Here is a 23,446-nt window from a genome sequence, read left to right as displayed (position 1 = left end):
ATATTATTTGATTATATAGAGCGACTTGTATTCGTTCTGGTATCATACAGGGAAAAAAGTTAGAGGAAAAAGACAGTCGCTGTAATAACTGCAAATTCATAGCATCATGACCCCCCCGGAACGCCTTCAAAGCGAAAGATTGAACACAAAAAAAAAAGAAACTTTAGAAGGCCTCTCCGATTTCCTTCTTCATAGCCTCCTTAACAATGCTCCCACAAAGCTTAGCATAAGGGTTTGTGTGTACGGCCATTGCCTTTGCAAGTTCATTGCCATATCTCCCGCCCCAGAAAAAATCTCTCGACGCAGCCTCCTCCCAGGCTCCAAGGTCATTTCCGAGGTATTCTAATTCCCTGGGGATTTCTAAGTTCTTAGGCCGTTCGGCAAAATGCTTTGATGTGGTATGTAGGATAGTAGCACGCTGGGTGTGAGCATTTGCTAACATTTTTGCGGTTTGTGGAGAGATAGGTTCAGTTGCTGTCCTTGGAGTAGCAAGCGAAATAGCAGTAGTAAGGTCCTTGTATGCCTTTAGAACTTTCTCTCTGATCTCTTCGTTCTGAGAGAACAAATTATCCATTTCTACTTCATCTTGAAGAGACACAGTCATACGATGAACTTGTGCTCTATTATTGTATGCTGAGCAGTATGTCGGAGTGGAATCGATGGCTGAGGTGAGTAGCTGAAGGGCTTTGTTTATATCACCTGATTCTGCAGCACGGATGGCAAGGATTTCAGTTGAACGGAGGGATGTAAGAGTGCTGTAGACTTTGATGTGAGGGAATGTGGGTAGAGAACGGTCGATTGTGACTGGAGAAGGGGTTGGAGCAGATTCTGGGTCGAAGATTTGCTCAAGGACAGTGGCGTCGTTGGAGGAGAGAAGGTGAGCTGGTGCCATTTTGACAGTTGCAATAACCAATATACTTCTTAAGTACCGTAGCTTTGAAGCCTTTTCAATTGTAATGTTTTGCTCAAAAGTAATGTAAGGAAGGGGGTGTATTTGATGTCAAGATAGTTGTTAAATAGAATAGAGTAGAAAAAGGATCAAAGAATAGCCTATATAATAGGTAAAATAGTTAGTAGTATAAACCAGCCCTACCAGAAAACCAGCTTCCCCAGACTGTCTTCGACACCGACCCCTGCCATTCGTATGTCATCTCATCTCATCGGACATTCTCACCGGCAAGTTCTGGACCCCAAACCCAAAGCTCTTGCCGACTGCAGCCAGCGGCCTCTAACTCGACCTTGGATAGCCGGGCGGATGAAGCGGGCTCTAACCTCTTCGAGGGCCATCCGAGGAGAGAGTTCCACTAATGCGTTGCCTTTGTTGGCGGATGGACGGTAACCACCGGCTATCAACGGTCATCCTGGATTCCTAAAGAAGACAGATTACCCGATCCGGACAAAGCGCGATGGCCGTGTGCATGGAAGCGTGTCTTGGAACCCGGCAGCCCTGTTGCTAGGCTTGTCGGAACCAAAGTCAGGTTGTAAGCTGCATTTGCCTGGACAACATTGGATGCACCCTCATTTCTGTAGGTAACTGGGGTCAGTATTACCTGTTACATACGTGCATTTGCATTGCCGTTGGATGGAGACCTGCAAACGGGATGCTCTTAAGTTCATAGTTCATAAAACTAAAAAAAAAATCTCAGACAGTTACAAGACGTAAGGACATCTTATAAAGTTCTTGCTTGGTCCCGTTCTTGCTTTAGTCTTTCTTCCATTAATGCCATAAGGATAAATTAACTTAACATACTGAGTAGCTTACCTACGCCTCGAGTTCTCAACATCTCGGTATCCACTCACCATACAGTATTGGAATTCGATAAAATAGAAACCATCGATCACAATGGCTCCATCCGCTCAGCCCGTCGTTTCCGCTCCTTCACAGCCTGCAATCCTCACAGAAACCGGTGAGGTCCTCAGCTCCACCGGCCAATCCTCCACCGGTGGTTATGGTTATCGTGGTTACGACCACATCCTCTGGTGGGTCGGCAATGCCAAACAAGCAGCATCTTTCTACGTTACCCGTATGGGCTTCAAGCACCTCGCCTACAGCGGCCTCGAAACCGGTTCTCGAGTCTTTGCTTCCCACGTCGTCTCCAACGGGGGCGTGAAATTCGTCTTGGTTTCCCCACTCCGACCAAGGGAAATCAGAAATGCAACCGATGAGGACAAGAAATTACTAAAGGAGATGCATGATCACCTTGAGAAGCACGGTGATGCCGTCAAGGATGTCTCGTTCGAAGTCGATGATGTCTACGCCGTTTACAACCAGGCCGTTAAGAACGGTGCCATCCCCGTCACACCACCAAAGAGAACAGAGGATACCGAGTTCGGAAGCGTTGTCACTGCTACTATCCAGACATACGGCGAGACTACACATACTTTAATCGATCGAAGCAGCTATACTGGAAGCTTCATGCCCGGATATCGAGCCTCGACTGTGGAGGATCCACTATCCGGTCTCCTTCCCGGCATTGAATTGGAAGCTATCGATCATTGTGTCGGCAACCAAGATTGGGATCAGATGAACAAAGTCTGCGAATAGTAAGTTATTTTTCTTTTATGCTTTGGCATTATTGAGCCGATATCTAACAGACTCTTTATAGCTACGAGAAGTGTCTCGGCTTCCACCGCTTCTGGTCCGTCGATGACAAGGATATCTGCACCGATTACTCAGCCCTTCGATCCGTCGTCATGGCTTCCCCCAACGAGCTCGTCAAAATGCCAGTCAATGAACCCGCTCCTGGAAAGAAGAAGTCTCAGATCGAAGAATACGTAGACTTCTACAACGGTCCTGGTATTCAACATATCGCCCTCCGTACTAAGAGCGTGATCGATACCGTCACGGCTATGAAAAACCGTGGTATTGAGTTCATCTCCGTTCCAGAGACATACTACGCTGCTATGAAAGAGAGACTTGCCAAGCAGGGAATGAAGCTTGAGGAAGACTTTGAGACCCTTAGGAGGTTGAATATTTTGATTGACTTCGACGAGGGTGGATATCTTTTGCAACTGTTCACGAAGCCATTGATGGATAGACCCACCGTTTTCATTGAGATTATCCAGAGGAATAACTTTGGTGGATTCGGAGCAGGCAACTTTAGATCGTTGTTTGAGGCTATTGAAAGAGAACAGGCGGAGCGAGGAAACCTGTAATAAAATAGAAATAAAGAAAGAAAGGAAGAAAGGAAGAGGAAGGGACCAGGGCCTTGAAGAGGACTGGTTGCCTATGTTTTATGATACCATTGCTTTTTTGTTTCTACGCTTTAACGAGTTTCATTGCATTTGGCAGGAGTTTGAGTCTCTGTTTTTTTTCTCTTCACTTGTAAAGTAGCACTTAATAGCAATATTCTCCTCCAGGCAAAGATACGCTTCCCATTCTCTCCCCTTAGGTTAGTCTCGTATCCCTTAGGTTAGGGTTAAGCAACTTAGTAGTCCCTACCACCATTAAGAGCTTTGACACTCTTGGTCACATGATGACTTTGGGCTTCAAATATATGAGAGTCAACGTTTGAGGGTTCTCCCACTCGCCATGTTACCTTCCAATCACATGACAATTTTGACCTAAAAATGCAGAAACACCCTCAAAAGAGGGACTTTATATTTGTAGAAGCCTCAAGTAGTCTCGAGTCAAACTTCCCAGCAGCAGCATAAGCTACATGATTATTATGGGGCCTTAGAAAATACAAGGAAAGGTGTGGACCTCCGCCAGAAATCCTCATCACCTGATCACTTTCATCTTTAAAACTCGACGACATACAAAGAATCGCGTAGAAACAACACAGAATCTCCAACGCCTGCCAAGCCAACAAACCCTATTTACCTTGAAGTTCCCAAATAGGATATGGCACGTTAACACCCACGCTACAAAATTTGCAAAAAAGTCGAGGATAAATAATACTGAGTGAGTAGAATTGATATCTACAGCCATAGGAAGAGGAGCACAGGGTATCCCGTCCGCTCTGCCTTACTTAAGCCTCTTACTGTCAGAGTAGTACTGGAATCGGTGACGGTCCGGGAATTTCGGATGCTGTAGATCAAAATATCTTTTTGCTATTTGTAGCTCTAATTTTTTTTATTTTTTTTTGAATGAATTTGTCTTTCTAAATATAAAGATTTGCATAATGCAATGGTTGTGTAGGTGTGTATTGATCGTTCTCGTACTCTCCAGCAATGTAGTATACTGGCACCAGAGAGCTTGCATCAGAATCTTCTTTTTAAGGGATTTGCCCGAAGTTTTTGACCTGAGGATATACTAAAGCTTATTGCCGTATATTATCCTGTGTCATGTACCCTGTCATTTATATAATAGGTAATTATCATGGTATCGATAACTTGCCGTGATTAGTGCTCCGTACCCCTCGACGTGTTTTTGGACCCGCGATATCATACAAAACCCTGGACTATGGAACTTTGCGAAATACCTGAAACACTCTACCGAGCTACAAAGCTAACCATATTAGCGGTATTGTTGACTTCATCGACTTCATCGACTTCATCGATTTCATTGAATAGACTCCGTCCCGTGGTATTCGTAAGTTACAAAAATTACTAGTACTCCAATTTTTTAAAAAAACGACCCAACCCAGTTGGTACTCTCGCGAGGTTTCCCCTTCAAAAACGCCAATAACAGAACTTGATCCAAGATTTATACCCCATCAACCAACTTTTCTTCTGGTATATCCGCCAAATGCCAGCTCGGCCTCGTAAGCGGCGGTAGTGTTGGGCTATCTGAGACTATTATAGGTCTATCCATCCTTGGGGAAGACCGCGGGCTCCTACGAGCTTTATCCGTCTCTCTTCCCGCCGTCTGCTTCTTTTCATCGAAAACCGGATCCTTAAGATCCAAGATCGAGACATCGGGCGCACTTAGCGCCATGAATCTACTCATAATGGCAGAGAAGGAATCCAAGTGCTTGTGAAGTGCCTGCTTATTCGGGTACTTGTTTTTCAGCGCCTGGATTTTAGCGTGGTCAACGCCTTCAACTTTATATGTTGGTTCTGGGATAGGGCTTAGAGGCGCCCTTATTTGGTTTAAATTTCCAGCGAGTTTTAGGTTGTTGCCTGCTTCTCTGTCAGTCGTTATTCTATTGCATTTCGTGGCTGCGATGATCTTACCTTCGACGACACTCCTGTTTCTCGTACGCTCTGCCAGCAGATCATGTATTTGGTGATATAGAACAGATTGTTGCCTCAGCTTATCTTGGATCGCGGGATTCGAAAATGAGTTTCTGTTCCAAGACATCATTTCGACGGGTTGTGGTGCCGTCGCGGAATTCGGTTCGATCATTACTTCCGTCGGTAGCACAGGAAACCGCGGCGGTGGCTCGATTTTGATATCAGGCTTTATTGATCTTGTTCCTGATCCTGTTTCCGTTTTATATACAGGACTTTCCACTACTGGAATGGAATTGGTTGTTGTGAAGTGATCATCGCTTACGATGCTCCCACCGCTCCACTTCGCGGAATGCGCCATCGTGGGCGAGGAATGTGGACTTATATCGGAGAGGCGGTCGTAGCTGTCGGTATCTGAAGGAGAAGGACTGCGAGACGGAATGTGAACTGGTGAGGAGGACATTGTATCAGTTCCTTTGGAAGTGGTGGTAATGGTGGTAATGGTGTTATTTGGGAGTTCGAAGGGGCCGGGATCGTCAATTATTTCTGGAGTAATATCGTCGCTGGGGAAATATTTTGTATATGTCTACGTCAGCAAGCTTTTGGATAAATTTCGACTGAATTCTAACTCTCTAGGGAATTTGAATATTTGAAGCATGGGAATGAGGTGAGACAGTGATGATACCTTTCGACCGTCAGGTAGATTTTTACTGACTCGATATTGTCAATTTCCAGCATTCGAGCGACGATGCGATTTAGAGGACGGGTATTGAGGAGATATATGTCCAGGATCTTAAATAAAATAGCGATCGGTATTAAAACGTACCTATACTTCGATCAGTATTATAAAAGTGGGTATAAGATATAAGAAGGAAGCCATAGAAGGATTCCATGAGGCTGAGAATCGAAGAAAGGGGAAAATAAAACCGTGGTTATATATCTCAAACGTGGTAGGGGGAGAAATTGAAACGTACGTTACCACACCTGACAGATACGATAATAATCGTTGCAAGGTTGGCGCACAGATTAAGAACATGACAAGGATGACGATGCCCGTGTGAGTATCTCGCCATCTAGGCCGGCGTTCCTTAGGCGGAACCATGGCTTTTGAGGCGAAATAGGCATGTGAAGGTTATTAATATTACTAAAAGCATAGAATGTGAAAATTCCTTTGCTGGATGCGGCGTGGTGTTGTATAGTGTTGGAATTTGGAGGGGGGTGGAAGGCGGGCTAGCGTGCTTTCGGTTTTCTTGGAGGTTCTAGATTAGGAAAAAAAAGGGTTCGAGATAGAAAAAAATAGGATCAGGTAGAAAGATGAAATCGGAGGTCGTCTTTACCAACCTCGCGATCGATGGGCATATGATGTTGCGGCATCCGAGATGGGAATAGAGTTTAAGCGGGAGGACGTAACTTGATTGTTTTTCATGATTCTTGCTCAGACCCTCGACGGAAACGGACATATGCCGTATTGGTTGGATCGCTTCTAGTACGTAAAATCAAAAATTCGAGGTCGAGATTCAGATTGCCGTTATACTATGTCTTGCTATATTTGGTCCCTTTTAAGTTGTAAATAGGTACATGACTTCACGGATCCGCGCATAGACACGAGATGTGCAGATGACCCTGCGGGAGATCAGACCGCTGTTTAATAAAAAGCTGTGCCACTGAGCTGAAGCCATTTAATCAAACAATGTATCATACGGTGGGTTATTCCGGTTCGCGATGAGTCTGAAGTTTGTGCGGAAAGGTTCTTTGGTCGAGGAAATGGATACATCGAGGTAAAACGGGTGTGTGTTCCACCTACACCACTCGTAATTTCTCCAAAATAGCTTGAAATATCTTGCTCTCTCCAACTTGATTTTCAATGCTGACCAGTCGACTTTTCATTTCTTTTTGTAGTTGTTCTAGAACACTGAAGGCATATTCCATACTTTTTGTCTGCACCAAAGTCTTCATCACAATATTCTTCTGTTCTGCTGATAGATTGCCTTGCCGAGATCGAATAGTAAGGAGGCTTTTCAGTTTTGTTCCTTCCGTAGTATTGTTTAATGCGTGTATGAGCATTAAAGAATATTTTCCTTCATCGAGATCGGAAAGGTGCCCTTTTGAGTTTGTGTACTAGTTTCTATTAGGTCATGCATATCGTATAATACATGGCGGGATATGTATATATACCTCTTGGGAAGTGAGGTTCATGTAATCATCGCGGATTTGGTAGAATCGCCCGATGATTAGGAGAAGATCCTCGACGTAAAGGTCTCTATATTATAAGTTCGATTAGCCGATATTGAACATACAACTATGCATAGAACCGAGCGAGCCTAGGAGGTCGGGGATGATTGAAAGGGTGTATACTTGTTCTGAGTAGCCTCATCCCTTAGCAGGCGAGCAGCAATTGGAAAAAATCCTCCGGTTTCTGTGCATGTTCGTTAGGTACTAAGATGTCGCAAAATGATATTGGCTAAAGGTGTAAACTGACTCCCATCGATCATTCTAATATATTCCCTCTCGGATGGGATCTCTCCATGGAAAGTCCAATGGAGATCGTATCCTTGCCCTATGTGAATCTTACTGACACCCTCTAGAGGAATCATGGATACTTTATCAACAAATGGAACACTTTAAAATTAGTTCAATAGACATACGGGTAATAACTGTGATCGCAGATGGGGAAAGCCTAGCGGCTTCCTCGACACATTTTATCAGCAAGTAGGTTGCCGAGTTCATTGTTTGTGGTACGCCGAACACCATGTGGGCAGCTGGCTCTCCACGGCGTAAATCGGAATTGTCTTGCATATCATCGATTCTAAGGTATCATATTAGCCATGATCTGTATCGATGCAAGCTTCTTTCTCCCCATATATATGATAACCCAACAGGCTAAATATCTGGATTGGATCGATCGGCGAAGTTAATGAGATTGATAACGTACACCAAAGATACCCTATGCAACATTTCGCATATTGACTTGATAATGTCGACTTGTGGTGAAGGGGCATTGTACCAGATATTGAGTCCATCAATAAGAAGGCTCAATGTCTTCTTAGACGGTAACCCCTTGACGTAATCGCAAGGCTCACGAACGATCTAGTTCTAATATTAGCCCACTACTAAACTACGCCGCTATTATTCAGGTCACGAAAAACTTGGTATCGGGATATACCTCGTCTGAAAGCGCTGGGTATTCCTCAAGCCAGGGGCTAGGAGTTTGCATTTTGGCTGTTTGGTAATGCAATGCAATTCAATGTAGGGCTATAGTTAACTTGTCTCGTCGCCAGAGTCCTCAACTGTGAGCTTTAGGGGTATACGTATGATAGTATATCGATGTAAGGTATCGAATGCAAGTGAAAGGTCAAAGTATAAGTACAAGTACTGCACGTGTGGCGGGGTCCATGTTCAATTTATTGCACCTGCGCCTGCTAGCCAGCGTGTAATTGGATCTTGATTGGGATGTTGTCTTGAATGTGTTGTGGTGTTGTGGTGTTGTGCAACAGTTTCGTGTTGTGGCTGTGCATTGTGGCTGCGTGTTGTGCGGCAAACATTCTTCACGCGTTGACCCGCCGCCATTCCTTCCTCCAACTTCATCAGCCTTTCCATCTGCGACTTGACCTTCCCTTCAATCCTCCACGAACAACCTCCCAAACTTCATCAACAATCCCTCAGAACCACGAGATCTCGCTCACTCACATTTCGCTATTCATTCCCTCTCTCATACACTTACACTCGCACTCACATCTATTATAATCTAACATCATGGCGAAGACGAAAGAAAAGGATCTTGATAAGATGCTCCAGGCAGGTCCGTTGCTGAGTATTCACCAACCTTATCAAAAGGGTTATCTCTTAACTAACCTCCATTTCTAGATCGCAAAAAACGTGCCAATCAATCCGGAAAAGGCGCCAATGGCAAAGGTGTCGTCGCTATCCCGACGGGACCTCGAGCTGGTATTCAGAAGGTACAGATTCATTCTCCGGTCCTCTAGTCACGAATTGTTACTTGGAATCTCGGGCAACTTTCGTCTTCTATCACTTCTATATTCTTGTTGGACTCTTCGTTTCCCCCATTCTTCCGTTCGATATCCTTCACTTCTCCGGATCTCTTCGGCGGGAACGACTGTGCCTCGAAATATCCCTTGATTTCACTTGCCTCTTCTCATTGCTGGACACTTTCTTACTGAACTCACTCCTTCTTCAGAGGAAGAACGTCTCACAACCACCTGCCTCTCTGAACGGAAAATGGACTCACGATCTTCATGCCTCCGTTTCAAACACTCGAGAGCCCAGACCCACCAAAATCTCCAAGTCAACCGATGCCACGAATGGAGCTAAGGCACCCGTTGTGATCAGCCAGAAGGTTGCCAAAAAGCTGGCTAGCAACCGCCTCTTCGAGGCTTTACACGGTGCAGGTGATGCTGGGAAGCCAACGGCTAGCGACCTTGGTGTCAACATCCGTGGTGCTGCCAAACCCAAAAATATTAATGGTGGAATCACCATCAAGGGCAGCGCTGGCCCTTTCGCCGTCCAGGGGTCCAACTTCGCTCCTGGCACTACAGCTTCAGACATTCGCTCGATTCTGGAGAAGTTTGGACTTTCCCCAATTAACTGTGGGATCCTCAGCGCGAGTCCCACAGTTATTGCGGAATTCCTCTTCGAAACCCGTGAGGAAGCCGAGAGGTGTGTAGAGATGTTCAACAACAAGCTAGGAGATAGTAAGTACAATCCATCTACCCAACAGGTTTCATGGGTTCTAAATTTGAACGTTACAGATCGGCTCCTCCATTTCATGCTAAAGGACACGCCACAACTGCCCATTCCAACCAAGCCCCGCGGCAACCTCCAGACACAGGCGCAACCGGTCGTCCAACATATTCCCACCGGCCCTAAGGGCGGTGCCTCCCATGTTGTCATAGATGGGAAATATGGATTCTCGGCACCCCGAAATGCGGGGTCCGGCCTATATAGCGATGCGATGGTTGCCTCCGGGTCAAGGAGGCAGACCAGAGGACGAAATCAAGGGTCAACACGCTAGAAGCCGTATTGATTATCTTTACGATTTAGGTCTCTCAATGTTGCTTGATGCCCACATGTGTGGCTAGCAGGAGCCATTACATACTGCCTTTTCTCTTCTTGCTCTGGCTTGTTCTTCTTATCACTGTTGTCGTTATCGAAACGGGCGTTCTTGGGTACATGGCATGGCATGAATTCGCTAGCTAACGCGGTCTTTTCCTTGTCGATTCTGAGTCTGATTCCTTAGTCTAGGCTTCGCTGCTTCTCTTTGCATATTCTGTCTTTCTTCTTTCCTCTAATCTCCGGAATGAATGTCCTTTTTTCCCTTTCTTTTTTCCCCCTCCTCTTCTTCATCTTCTTCGAATGTTTATCATGATACCACTATTTTATTGAACCATCGATCCCACTCAGCTGGTTATCCAGCGAGCGGAATATCTCACCTGTAATATTACACTCACGAGTATTAGATATCAATACTCGCAATCATAGAAACGAAATTTATACCAATGCAATGATGACGATGACAATGAGCGTTTTTCTATATGAGAAGTACTTACTTACTAAGTATGTAATGTATTAATGGCAGCGACCCTTGTTTGTTAGACTTCCTTGTCTGTTTCCGAGTGAGACCATTTTGGCTCTTAGCTTGGGCAACCACCGCAAGACCAACCCTGACCCGACCAGCCTGAGTTCCAGCCCAAACAGCCCAAAGCCAGCCAGCCAGAATCCTAGGATCCTTTTCCTTCCTTCTTCTTTCTCCCTTCACCCTCATCGTGATGGCATCAACTCTCTAAAACCCGCAATTGAGGGGAGGATTTTACAATCAGCTCATGGTCCTTTCAGCCAGCCGACTTTGTATCCTCCCATCACCATCACCATTTTTGACCATTTCGTCGAAGGGAGTAGATGTCATAATATCACATAGACAGGCGGACCGCTACATATCTCAATCCCGACTTAATCGACCTATCTACCAGTACCGTCAATAGAATCGCCCTCATCACCTGGCACCATAGATTTTCTACCACGTTCTCGGACTTCCACGCGAGTACCAAAATTCTGCCGATCTGTTAACTTCGTCAGCTCGAACGCGTTTTGGACCTTATTCCGATTATTAATTCAATTCGTATTCAATATTATATTGTGTCGCTCTCAACCCCAGTCGACAGTACACCGCTACAGTCACATCATACCATATCATACCATATCATACCACCTCTTTCCTACAGAAACCACCGTACCTTCACAACCCACTTTTCATAAGACAATAGATTGAAGTAGGGTCTAGGGAAAGAAAAGGAAGGGACCAAAGATGTTTGGTACAGCCCACTCTACCTATGACACTCCTGACTGGCCTAATGCTTTTGGCGTAGGCCAGTTTGGTCAAGGAACCCGTAAACGGTCCGCTCGCTATGCTGATAGCGACCAAGAGGAAGAAGATGATGGATTGATGGCTCTCGGGTGCAAGGTATTATCGCTACTACTCATATTCCAGCTCATGGGCATTTCCTAATATACATGCCTTACTTACACTTCAAATTACTAACCTCGCTATCCTTGAATATAGAAACCACGTACATCCTCCATAGACACAAACCAAACATCGTCGTTCCTTCCATCCCACCCGAATGTTGCCATGAATGCGTTTATCTCCCCTCCCGTCACCCCTACCCCGATGCCTCGACGTCAGGTTTCGGACGTTGCGATGGAAGACTTGGATATGGCAGATTCCCAACCGGCTAGCCAGAATGATTGGGACTCATACGTGGATCCCCATATCCCTTCTTTTGTTCAGCAGGAGTCGAACCTTAGTATTATTAGCATGCTTGACGCCGAGGATCAGGATAACCATATTCAACGGCCACATACTCCAGGGATCATCATGAGGGACATGACAAGGTTGGAGGTTAGTCCGTCTAGTGAGATCCAGAGCCGTGGATGGATGGGAATGACAGCGGTCGGGGAAACCATGCAACAAAAGCGACATCAACAAGACGAAGCCGGGGACTCGGGAATTGCTACCTCGAAGGGACGATTTACGATGGGGTACAGGGCCGACTGCGAGAAGTGCAGGAATAGAGTACCAGGACATTATGCCCATCCTCCTACTTTTTGATTATTTTCTTCATTTACAGATACAGGCTTACAGGCGACGCCAAGGGAAGGGTTTTCTGTTTCTTCTTCTTCTTCTTCTTCTTCTTCTTCTTCTTGTCCTTGTCCTTGTCCTTGTCCTTCTTCTTCTCTTCCCCCCTTCGTTCTCTTTCCAAGCCGTCATACAATATGGGTGTGTTATTTTGTTCGAGCATCGCAAATATGCTTTAATACGGCGTTTTCATGGCGTTTTTTTCCTTTTCTTTCTTCGAGTGAGCATTCTTACTACCAAACCATACGTACTGCGACGTACTGCGACGTGCTTTCCGGGAGGAGAATTTGCCTGATTATTGTAACTGACTGACTGCAACTGACTGGCGTTTATGGAGGAGGTGTTAACAATACTTATTATTGCCTACCGTTTGTGCATTTGTATACTAGCAGTAACGACTTGACGAACTAAACCAATTACCTTGCGATTGGTACTTATATCGCACATTACTTTCTAATAATTTTCTCTGTATTAATAATTGTCAATGGTGCTGGCCCAATTAGAGGGCGTTAAAAGCACCCCTGTCAGGTGAAGAGTCGGGTTCGGGCATGTGGACGGAAGGACTTCGGCATTGTGCAAGGGTGGCGGCTTCCCGAGTTTTCTTTGCCATTTAGCGCCAAATTTTTTACCGATCTGAAATCTTTCTTTCCTTCCTTTTTTTTTTCATCTTTCTCCCTTCCTTTCTTTCTTGAATTTTGCTCAGCTCTATTATTATATTACCGACAAGCCACAATCTATCTTCCAGGCTGCTGCAAAAATTAGTATCTTTACTCGCAAATTATACCACCCCACTCTATCTTCTCCCGTCGACATCATAGCTATCAGAAATGGGTTGGTTTTGGGCAGATGCGCCGACGTCATCGGCTTCAGCTTCGACTTCAGCGTCGCAGACAGCCAAACCACCTCATCACCCGCATAAAATGGCAGGAAACATGGATATTCCTGTAAGTTATCTCCCACTTATATCGCTTGTCCTGATAATATACTTACGGAATGTGCGATATCCAGCCAGAATGTCCAATGCACCGACCTAAAGACCCCGCTGCCACTGCCCCACCACCACCTCCACCAACGAATAACATACTCTCCACATCCTTCCAAACGCACTCATCAGACGCTATATCTGAACTTCAGCCAGTAGAACAGCATGCCGAACCAACAGCTTCCCGTCCTTGGTCGTCCTACTTAAACCCTCTAAACATGATGCCTAAACTCTCCAATACTCCTGCACCGCAACAAAAGAGCTCACTGCCTACCTCTCGTATCATATCGTCAATACCAAAGGGAACCCACCCTTCGGAGGGGAACTGGGAGTATCCATCCCCCCAGCAGATGTATAATGCAATGTTAAGGAAAGGATACGATGATACACCCGAAGATGCGGTGGAGGATATGGTTGATGTTCATAATTTCTTGAATGAAGGTGCTTGGCAGGAGATTGTGGGGTGGGAGAAACAGTTCGCGGGAAGTATCTGGAGGGGCGTAAAGATTGCCGGGAAAGGGGGTTTAGGTACGGCAGATAAGGAAGAGGAGGGTGGGGTGTTTGAAAATAATGTGAGTCGGGAAGTGGAAGTACAGGCTAGGCCGAGGCTATTGAGGTTCCAAGGACGCCCTGGGGATTTGAGTCCCAAGGCGAGGATGTACCACTATTTGGGAATGGTATTTCCACAATTTGGGTGAGCATTCTTTCAAATCCTTTATTTATTGTGGTATAATATATGCTAATGATTATGGATAGGAATATGCCATTTGACAGACATGATTGGTATGTTCAGAGATCTACATCAGAATCTGAAGGAACGGATGGGAACAAAGAGGAGGTTAGATATGTAATTGATTACTATGCTGGAGAAACCGGGCCCACAGGGGAGTCCATTTTCTACCTGGATGTCCGGCCAGCTATTGATCGGCCAAGGGCGCTATTCGAGCTAGGAATCAGGTATGGAGGGGATATCTGGTGGAAGGCCAGCGGAGGAGCAGTCAGAGAGGAGGAAAGGAGGAGAAAGCAAGCCGAGAGGGAAGGGTTTAGCCAGTGATTCCATTGATATGCATGCATACATGTGACATGATATAACATGGCACGGCACGGCGTGATATGACATAATATGTCAGATTGAGGGCCGGTTCGTATTCAATTCGTTTGTATATATATTTTTTGTTCATGTTAATTTGCTGCTGGATTGATTCTGGGCCGGGGAGTTTTTTTTCTTTCTTCAACTTTGCTGGGTCGTTTGGAGCGTCATATCTCGGATTATCTCTGCTCTTGCTCTTATAGAATAGATTAATGCCATTATCGTCATCTATATTATATTTTATCGAAGTAGTGTCGACGTCTAGCTGGTACCAGCTGGTCGGCATGCCCACGGAGTTTGATTCATGGTGTTTTGTACGGAGTAAGCTAAGCCTGATTTGTGTGTTGCGCCCGCGGTTGGGTAGGTTGCCAGGTTCTCGTGGCGGCCGGCTTCTCAGTCTTCTGCCAGGCCATCACTGCTAACGTCCACCAACATTCGTTTCAACAAAACATCTCCGACATCTCCGACATCTCTCATCGGCTTCATCCACCAATTGCTGGTCTGCTCCATCACCAGCATCACCACCACCCGCCTGGAGGGCTTCACCACAATCTCTCGCGACGCGGGCACCCGCGTGTACCGCTATCCAATCTCCCTCTGTCCTGTCCTGTTGTGCTCTTCCCTGCCCTGCACTTGGTCTCGCCATGCATATGCACATGCAAACAGCTTCATCCTAGATTCTAACCATCACCATCACCAACCATTCGACCACTCACAGACATCATCCCATAGAAATCTACTCCTAGAAACCTATCATCATAATCGCCATCATGAGTAAACAAACGAGCCACCAGTATCCGATACTGGCTCCAGCCGTATCTCCTCCCATTCTAAACCCACAGATGCCACCGACAAAGCGCGCCAGGTTGGAACCTGTGTCTGGAACAAACTCGCCAGGTCCCGGTACACCTATCCCTCATCCCTCTGCTGCTTTCGCTGCCTCAATGTCGATGCCGCCGCCGTCCTCTACTTCGCCGATTCAGAAGCCCGTCGATACGAAGGACTTGACCGACGTCCTGTTTTCAACCGGTGTCGACCTGCAAGCCGAAGAACAATACCTCTATAACGATACACCTGCTGCATCTTTCGCTGGCCTTCATTCATCACTCTCTGGCGGTGTTTCTGCCGAGGAAAGAGCGCTTAACAGACAGGAAGCTGAGGCCTCAGGGAAACTTCGACACGGACAGGATCCATTTCTTCATAGGGAGAAGCTGCTGGGCCAGACACACCAGAAGTTAGTAAAGGAGAGGATTAGCTCCAATGCTGATCATACCGCGCTAGCCGAACTCCTAAGTATTGCTGCTCAGGAACATATCAGGGAACTGCTCACAACTGCAACCCAGTATGCCCAGTATCGGAGAAGGGGCAATACCGTCAAGGGTATGGGAGATTGGGCTGATATAGCGTTTGGGGAGAGTGAGGGTCGTGATGGGCGTTTGAAAACAGAACTTTCTGAGGGAGAGAACATTGATTCTCCTTCTGGCAGCGTTTCGAGAAAACGTATGTATCCTATGTGGGTAGCTGTGGGGTTGGGAAGGGCCTTTTTTGACTGACTTGGATACACAGGATCATTTGCCCAAGCTAACTCTTCATCAATATTACCGCGAACCCCGTCCCTGCTCTCCGAAACTGCTAAGTCAATCCGAGCTCTAGCGATGGACGAGCGAATGATCGAAGAAGCCCGTGCCGCAGCACGCTTAACACGACTGAACGGCACAAAAACTGGAACACCAGCTGCAGATGGAGGAACAGGCGAGACTACGAATCCTCTCCCAGGAAGCGTTGCTCCAGAACCGGAGAAACGTATGACTGCAAAAGAAGCTAAAAAGGCGCAGAACTCAAGACTCGATGAGATTCAATCCCATAAAGCTGCCAACGAGACTGCTAGTCTCATGTTAGGAGGAGGTCGAAAAAAGAAGTACTCATGGATGTCGGCAGGTGGTGGCGGTGGCGGTGGTAGCGGAGCTAGCACACCAAACAGATTGCCGGGAAACTCCAATGCAGCTGGTGGGACACCTGCTGCGACTGCTGCGACGGTCACAACTAATGTCCCAACTATGTACTGGGGCAAAAGGATGGGCGAGTGGAGCGAACAAGGCGACAGAGGGAAGGGTATCCAGATAAGAGACTGGATTCAGGCTCTTGAGCAGGATGGTAGGGAAACTAAAACTCTACAAAAGGCGTACCTGAAACTCAAGTGAACTTCTTTAACCTTCCGCCAGCCCTTTCACTCCCGCAGATATATCCATTTCTTTATCTTTTCTAAACCTTCTTCTCACCCCCTTACCATCTAGGAAGATACATATCTTATTCGGGCTGACCACCTCGATGAAGTATCCAAAAATTACCCGCTATATTTCATATCCATAACCACATTACCCTTTAATCCTCCACCCCTCTCTCAATTGAAGGGCTACATGTAACCTTTCTAGTTTCTTTGTCATCCTCGCCTTTCTTCTCCATGTTTTTTTCTTGATCAACCTGATCAATGGATGTTAGCAAGACTCAGATGACATCTTTTATTATCCACTACTACTAATGAGCATTGAAATGGAAGGGTTGTTTTTATTAAAAAAAAGACTGTATATTCACAAAATACCAGATCAACCGGCGTTCTGTGCGTTCTTCTATTGTTGGTCTTTCAACTTGCTGTTCTTTTTCCTGTTTCCTGTTTCTCTTTTTCTCCTTGTTTTCACGCTGTGTCATCTTGAGGTTTTATACCGTTCCTTTCTTTCCCCCCTTTTCTTTTTACCAATTCTCAAAAAAGAATTACTTCGCTATTAGATCAAGGTCGAAATTTTATGGTGGCTTTCGGAATAGAAGAGGATGAACGGCGGGCAAGAAAATATTAATATTTTTCGAAACAAAGAAGAGAATGGAAGAAACCCTTCGTGAAAAACATGCATTTTTTTCTATCGTATAAACATTTGGTAATAAATCGTATGCTACATGACAAAAGTATATCTTTCTCTCCGTGATATCTAAATTAACAGCACTAGAATATGTAGGTAAAAAAAGAAGAAAAAGGAAAAATAGTCCCAATAGAAATGGGCTGTCTGACGTGCTGGCTGGCTGGCTGGCTGGCTCAATGAAGGCAGAGAATTGTATTATACACGATCAACGCTTATTAACAAAGCAAGTGAAAGATGAGTGAATGAATGCAACGGTGCAGAAGGTTAAGAAAAAAAAAAGTAAAGCCGGAAATTACTCCCTCCGAAGAAACGAAAAGCCAAAGAAAAATGAACAAAATCCCAACTGCCAATGAGACCCGAACTGCTACCTATATGTTCCAGAAGTTCATGGGGCGATTTTTACGGCCTAACTCCCTCCACCTTCGCCCTCCAGATACCCTTTAGTCCCTGCCTATCGCAGATGGTTATACTCCTAGCAACATTCTTATCCTTCAACCAACGTCTCTTTCGTCCGGTGGATTCGTTGACGGCTCCTGCGTATTTATCCTTCCCCTTCATCCTTCTTCTTCTCTCACCGTAGTCATCCTCACCGCCACTAACGGCACTAGGTAGGACCGGTGCGCTGTCATCTTCTTCTTCGTCCAAGACGAGCACAATTTCTCCAACCCAGTCTTTTAGCAGTCCTACAATTTCACCACCGCCTACGGAAGCGGCCGTTCCTGGCGGTGGAGAAACGGCAAGAGAGCCGGGCATGCTAGATGGGGCTTCATCTGATGAAGAGGTAGTGTTATTTTCTGCAGAAGGGATTGAAGCGCACGATTCGGAAAGGAAAACGATCGAGACACCAAGGTGACGGAGCATATGAACCACACCCTTGGGAGTAGAGTAATGCATAACCTGTTGATGAGGGAAATCTCTTCCAAAGGTTTTTAGGATCAATCCGGGCATTGTGACGGAGTTATCTACTGATGTTTCTTCGGATAGATCAGAGGAATCGTCTGTACCGCCTCGGCGACCACGGCGGAATGAACCACTAAGTCGCTTTGCAAAGGTAGATGATGCCGAGGGCGTTGGAGCATCGAGTTCGGACATTGATGAGTATCCGTGGTTATAGCTATTGGATCTGGATTTCCTAGAGAACGAGCTCAGGCGTAGTCGGCTGGAAGTTAGCGATGCAGTGGAGGTGAGATGATCTGCCAAGTCATCATCATCAATGAAGACGCCGTCTCCGGCGCGCGAGGTACGGCCTGAGGTTAGGGGAGTACGAAGGATGGGGACTAGAGATGGGGAAGTTTCGGGAGAGTGTTCAGGGGGGGAAGGTTGGGTTCTAGCAAAGGATTTTGAGGAAGTATATGATTTCATGGACAAGGCCGGAGAAGGGGAACGGTGCATTGGCCGTGGGGAAAGATTGACGAGTGAAGGGGATGGAGGTGGTGGAGGAGCGTACACGAAGATTAAGAGGATCCAGCGGGAGATGTCTACAGGGGTGGGGAGGGAGAGGAGGAGGGACTACAGATGATATCCATATTGTTAGCAACTTGTTATCTTTATATGTGTATATATCCTAAGTGTTTGTATGTAAATATAAACACTTCGGGGAAATGGATGTAAGTACCTCGTCGAGTTCTTCGTTGCCAGATATAACAAGGGCAATGATTCTCTTCTTTTCCCAGTCTATCTCTTGGGAGTTTCCAAGGATGGGTACGCTGGCTACTGGATCCGGTATGACGGATCGGGGCAGACTGTTCCTCCCGAGACTGCTACTCGAGGCTCCGGACGAAGAGGGACGAGGAGGACCGCTCATGGACGGGCCGGCTCGACTTTTACGACCTCCGTCGGATTCGTCGCTGCTGCCCTGGAAGAACTCCTTCCATATCTCGCTGACTCGCCCTGTGATCCCCGGTCCAGTTGCAGAGGCAGAGTTATTGCCAAAGCTCCTGCCGGTCATCCCGCGCGTTTTCCGCTTCTCATCAGCGGTCTCCTCGTCTTCGGAGCGAAAGCCGGTCGCAGCTTCATGATCTTCCATTTCTCGCCAGAAATAGACTCCAGCTGTAGCGACGGCAGCGGTAAGGGTTAGAGCAGCGGGCAAGAGCCAGCGGGCTCGCGAGGGGTCTCTTCGGCCTCGGGCCATTGTGAATTTCGAGAATTTGGAGTCGTGATTGTCGATGGTAGGAAAGTAGACAAGTGTAACAGGGTAGGGGTTGTTGGTTGATTGTGATTGATTGATTGATGTTTATGCGCGGCTAAGTGCTGGTCGAGCCTGTAAGGTACATGCACAGCCAGTACGGTCCAACAGGGCGCGGTCGTTGTGTTTGTTGTTGTCAAAGGACGGCGCCGGGTGAATTTGCTTGTTCGGAAGGCAGCCGGTGATAGTGATTAATTAGTATCTTTACATCACATATCAGACTAGATGCGATCTGGAATCTTGAAGAATGGAGCGAGATGAAATGAAATGAAATGAAATTAAAATAAGAAAATTCAGAGCAGAGATGATGCCGGGTTGGTGATAGTTACTTAGTTAGAGATGGTTGATGGAAAAGGGAAGGCCGGACTCAACTCTGCAGTGTTCAGGTGGCTGGGCGTGACGTTTCCACATGACGGCCGGCGGTGCTTCAACCTATCATTCGCTGCCCGCCACCCAAATTCTCCGCTCGGTTATCCATATCCTCATTTTGTTCTTTTTTTTTCTGCCGAGCGACTTTCGTGGTCACCGTACTCAGTCGTGTGTGTATACATCATATCGCGATTATATAAAGAGGAGATGTTAATTTAATTAAGATGTGGTGTACTGGCGTTAGGTATTTAGTTAAGTAATTTTCTGGTGCTGGGATCATGAACATCCACCGTATACCTACACGCAGCGTCCCATGGCTCTAATATACTAGGTCGGCTCTACCCTATCTAGCATCAGAGTACGGACGTATGTGCATCCAACGACTACTTCTAGTTCTCGTTTTTTTTTTTTTCGCATACTTCTTCATAGTATATCGAGCTTCAGATTCATCGTTCTCTTTGCCTTCTACCTCAACGTATCTACATATAACTAATTTTCTGCATCATGATCATCATAACAGCCGGCAGCCACAATGGTTTCGGGACTTACTACTTGCAAAGCCTGGAATGGAATAGATCTATAGAGACGACTTTGATTAAGTATAAAATAACTGTAATATTAATGAACCCTTCAAAATAATGCTTATATCTATACCTATCATATGCTCCAATAAGTGACAGACCTCTATAATTATAAACTAGTTCTGCCTTCAATCATCCACCCTGGTCCCCCATCGTACACTTCAAACCACATTCTCCGGTCTGCCGCTCAATCTATCAATTGTGACACCAGAAGTTTCGATCATTGCACTGAGTGAATCTCCATGTCGTATCTGTAGGATAGATATAACTTTGTGGTTACGAGACTATTATGTTCCTAGATCGCTTAGGACGCCACGATATTTGACGGGATATGTTTCAGGATCGACTGGAGGGAAACATGAACATCACACCAGGCCTCCGACATCGCTGTCCCTAATAACCGACCCTAATTGCTCGTGTTTGAGGGGAAATGAAGTAAGGCAGCTTATGGTTTGATACTTACTAAAGACAGAAATACATACCTGTCCCCAGATGCTAAAGCTAGCCGATAAGTAGTTAACTCCGAGGGAATAGGTACATACGGACCTAATTTTTTTCTAGTGGGATGAGACCGACGCCTGTAGCTAATTCATAACGAATGCGCATGCTTGTCACTTTCTTCCTTAGTAGAAATATGGTTATTTCGTAGCCTTGATTTATGTGCGTCATCTTCAGGCAGCGCTGAAGACGTCTGTTTTTTTTCGACATCGAGGCACGATATCCCTTGCATTATTACTGGAACAAATATTGCCTCCATTGCTGGTTAGTTGCATGTCGCCTCGAAATCGAATTAAGAGTGTTCTCTCTAGTTTTAATTCGTGAATATTCTGAGAACAGTCAATATTATATATCTATTACAAGCCAATATGAGGCAAGAAAGGACTCATTCGAATCCTATAAAAGGATCCACAAAAGTGCGTTGGGTGTGTGGTATATTTCGCCCCAGCTAAGAACTCTTCTCCTCTCTTCTTTCCTCTTAACCTCGAACTTCTCCGATTCCTGTCCATCAACATTCCCCATCAGCAACTGCCCAAAAAGCATCTCAATCTCGCGCATTTCACACAATTTACCCGGCTTAAGCTTGACATTCATGAGCAGAAATCTGCGTTCTATTGATCGCCTGGTATAAGCAAGTATACTTCGTATGGGACCGCGGCTCGTCCGGGCTTGTGTTTCCGATGGGTACGAATACTTGATACCAAAGTCTCTCAACCTTGGCCCGACAGGTATAATTATAAATTGGCCTTCCCCTCTTTCCGGCATTTAAATCTTCTCACAGGCGGCATCCCTCTTTTCCCTCTCTTCCTTCCCCCCCCCACCATACCGAACTATCCTTTCACAACCGTACGCCTATACGTATGTGGATGCGTGTCATCACTACTAACGTTCTTAAAGTAGCTAACCTATCAGAAGAAGCTATGATTGTCTGATTTTCTAGTCTTCTTTTTTTCCTTTCCTTTCTCCGCGAAGGCTTCTGACCTATCAGAGGTGTGTTGATTGCCCACGATCTTTAATCCAAATCAATACACATTATCCCGGAATCAAATTGAGCAAGAGAGGACCTCTTTTTCTCACCATGAGATACCCGGTACCAAACTGAAGTCATATTTTGGGAAGATAAAAATCATCAAAAAAACCATATGCCGGAAGCGGCCATACACTAGTATTCATACATCCATCTTTCATACCAAGAGATAGTGGGATTTATCCTACCAACGCTCGACCTCACGCATGTTGTATATGTGCCGTGAAGAAAGCAATCTTTCCCAGAAATATTCAGTTATTTGGTTACCCGTGCTTGTGGAGACAAGAGGAGATTCTGTTTTGCTTGGTTGTTTTTCCGGGATAGGTGTATCGCGGATGATCAACACGCCCCTGATAGATTGCTGCTTTGGCCGATGGTACCGATAGGTACGGAGAATCAATAGGTATGGGTAGAAGTATATTCCCTCGGGGGAGGCATTTTTTCTAAATTTTCTCAAGATGCGTCTGTACCGTTTTCCTCTTCCCCCCCCTCTTTTCGGTGACATATCATAGGTATTCAGCCTTACATTTTTTTCCACCCGAACGACACACGGCGAAACTTTCTGTTTTGAGAAGTTTTCCAGCTCCATTTGTGACATCTCTACCTGTGTAGCAGCAGCAGCAGCAGCAGCAGCTCGTGGACAAATGCTGTGTAATGTGCACGATATCAGCTCTTCCTTGCAGCAGTTCGATGGGGGAAAAGGATAAACCCATGTGGCGGGGGGGCGGGATGTTCCTTCTTTGATTTGAATAACGGTGTTCTTTTTTGTACCTATCCCCGAGTTTTTCCCTGTTTCCCTACCTATTGTGTACCTCTCTCTCTCTCTCTTTTTTTTTTTTTTTACCATGTGTCTACGATTGCACGTCGGGGTTTGGAACCGTTTGCATGCGAATTCGTGCCATGTGCCATAATGCCATCATCTTTGTAACAGTATACGGGAACCGCAGTCGGGAAAATTATAGGGGGGAAGAAAGAGGCATGTTTCCTCTCTCTCTCTCTCTCCTCTCCTCTCTATTTTTCTTACATCCGAATCTCCGGGGCTTATGCGTTTGTATGTATGCACACACGTCCAGCTTAATATTTTATGTGGATGGCCAGGTGAGGTGAGGTGAGGTGAGGTGAGGTGAGGATAGGCAGCGAGGCTATCGGTATACGCGGTAAAAAGGTGTGTGCGTGTATACTCGAATTAGAAACGGGCGACACAAGCGAATGCTGCTGCTGCTGCTAATAATGATGATGATGATGATGGGCTGTGGGTTTCCGCCACCGTGATACATTTTACACAGAGATTTCTTTAAGTACCGTGTATATAACTTACCATGATGTTTGGTTGATGGGTCGAGTGTGTACGGTACGGTTGAAACGAGAATCGAAGCTTCCCGCACATATTCGCATTCCGTGGACGACGAAAACGTCAGATTGGCTTTTTTGGGAGGCAAAAAGAACGATGATTACTTTCTGACCTCACCGTTTAACTGTGTTAGAAGATGGTGGGATTTTCCGTTTCATGGAGATCTACGGAGTACTATGGTATGGT

The 23,446-nt window shown here is 45.9% G+C and overlaps 8 protein-coding genes across 8 annotated transcripts; 5 read left to right on the top strand and 3 right to left on the bottom strand.

Annotated features, from left to right (window-relative positions):
* Positions 1-163: 163 nt before the first annotated feature.
* Positions 164-892, bottom strand: AOL_s00097g550 (uncharacterized protein; the record flags this gene model as incomplete). Its single annotated transcript, XM_011126383.1, has 1 exon — positions 164-892. One exon carries the CDS (start codon positions 890-892, stop codon positions 164-166), a length of 729 nt encoding a protein of 242 aa, XP_011124685.1.
* A 951-nt stretch (positions 893-1,843) lies between these two features.
* AOL_s00097g549 (uncharacterized protein) lies at positions 1,844-3,156 on the top strand (the record flags this gene model as incomplete). Its single annotated transcript, XM_011126382.1, has 2 exons — positions 1,844-2,544; positions 2,607-3,156. The coding sequence occupies 2 exons, from the start codon at positions 1,844-1,846 to the stop codon at positions 3,154-3,156; spliced, it is 1,251 nt and encodes a 416-aa protein (XP_011124684.1).
* Positions 3,157-4,648: 1,492 nt separating this feature from the next.
* Positions 4,649-8,329, bottom strand: AOL_s00097g548 (uncharacterized protein; the record flags this gene model as incomplete). The annotated part of the gene is made up of 8 exons (XM_011126381.1): positions 4,649-5,678; positions 6,920-7,233; positions 7,291-7,375; positions 7,471-7,531; positions 7,595-7,696; positions 7,761-7,921; positions 8,048-8,202; positions 8,279-8,329. 8 exons carry the CDS (start codon positions 8,327-8,329, stop codon positions 4,649-4,651), a joined length of 1,959 nt encoding a protein of 652 aa, XP_011124683.1.
* Positions 8,330-8,868: 539 nt separating this feature from the next.
* AOL_s00097g547 (uncharacterized protein) lies at positions 8,869-10,144 on the top strand (the record flags this gene model as incomplete). Its single annotated transcript, XM_011126380.1, has 4 exons — positions 8,869-8,914; positions 8,980-9,071; positions 9,311-9,824; positions 9,882-10,144. 4 exons carry the CDS (start codon positions 8,869-8,871, stop codon positions 10,142-10,144), a joined length of 915 nt encoding a protein of 304 aa, XP_011124682.1.
* Positions 10,145-11,434: 1,290 nt separating this feature from the next.
* Positions 11,435-12,238, top strand: AOL_s00097g546 (uncharacterized protein; the record flags this gene model as incomplete). Its single annotated transcript, XM_011126379.1, has 2 exons — positions 11,435-11,590; positions 11,690-12,238. The coding sequence occupies 2 exons, from the start codon at positions 11,435-11,437 to the stop codon at positions 12,236-12,238; spliced, it is 705 nt and encodes a 234-aa protein (XP_011124681.1).
* Positions 12,239-13,092: 854 nt separating this feature from the next.
* Positions 13,093-14,301, top strand: AOL_s00097g545 (uncharacterized protein; the record flags this gene model as incomplete). Its single annotated transcript, XM_011126378.1, has 3 exons — positions 13,093-13,209; positions 13,274-13,941; positions 14,004-14,301. 3 exons carry the CDS (start codon positions 13,093-13,095, stop codon positions 14,299-14,301), a joined length of 1,083 nt encoding a protein of 360 aa, XP_011124680.1.
* An 806-nt stretch (positions 14,302-15,107) lies between these two features.
* On the top strand, positions 15,108-16,538 carry AOL_s00097g544 (uncharacterized protein; the record flags this gene model as incomplete). Its single annotated transcript, XM_011126377.1, has 2 exons — positions 15,108-15,837; positions 15,904-16,538. 2 exons carry the CDS (start codon positions 15,108-15,110, stop codon positions 16,536-16,538), a joined length of 1,365 nt encoding a protein of 454 aa, XP_011124679.1.
* Positions 16,539-17,648: 1,110 nt separating this feature from the next.
* AOL_s00097g543 (uncharacterized protein) lies at positions 17,649-19,380 on the bottom strand (the record flags this gene model as incomplete). Its single annotated transcript, XM_011126376.1, has 2 exons — positions 17,649-18,758; positions 18,865-19,380. The coding sequence occupies 2 exons, from the start codon at positions 19,378-19,380 to the stop codon at positions 17,649-17,651; spliced, it is 1,626 nt and encodes a 541-aa protein (XP_011124678.1).
* Positions 19,381-23,446: the final 4,066 nt, after the last annotated feature.

The sequence above is a fragment of the Orbilia oligospora genome (genome assembly GCF_000225545.1).
Source record: "Orbilia oligospora ATCC 24927 unplaced genomic scaffold scaffold00097, whole genome shotgun sequence".
In the NCBI taxonomy this organism is placed as follows: Eukaryota; Fungi; Ascomycota; class Orbiliomycetes; order Orbiliales; family Orbiliaceae; genus Orbilia; species Orbilia oligospora.
The sequence above is the reverse complement of the archived record's forward strand: the minus strand, read 5'-3'. Positions and strand labels throughout refer to the sequence as shown.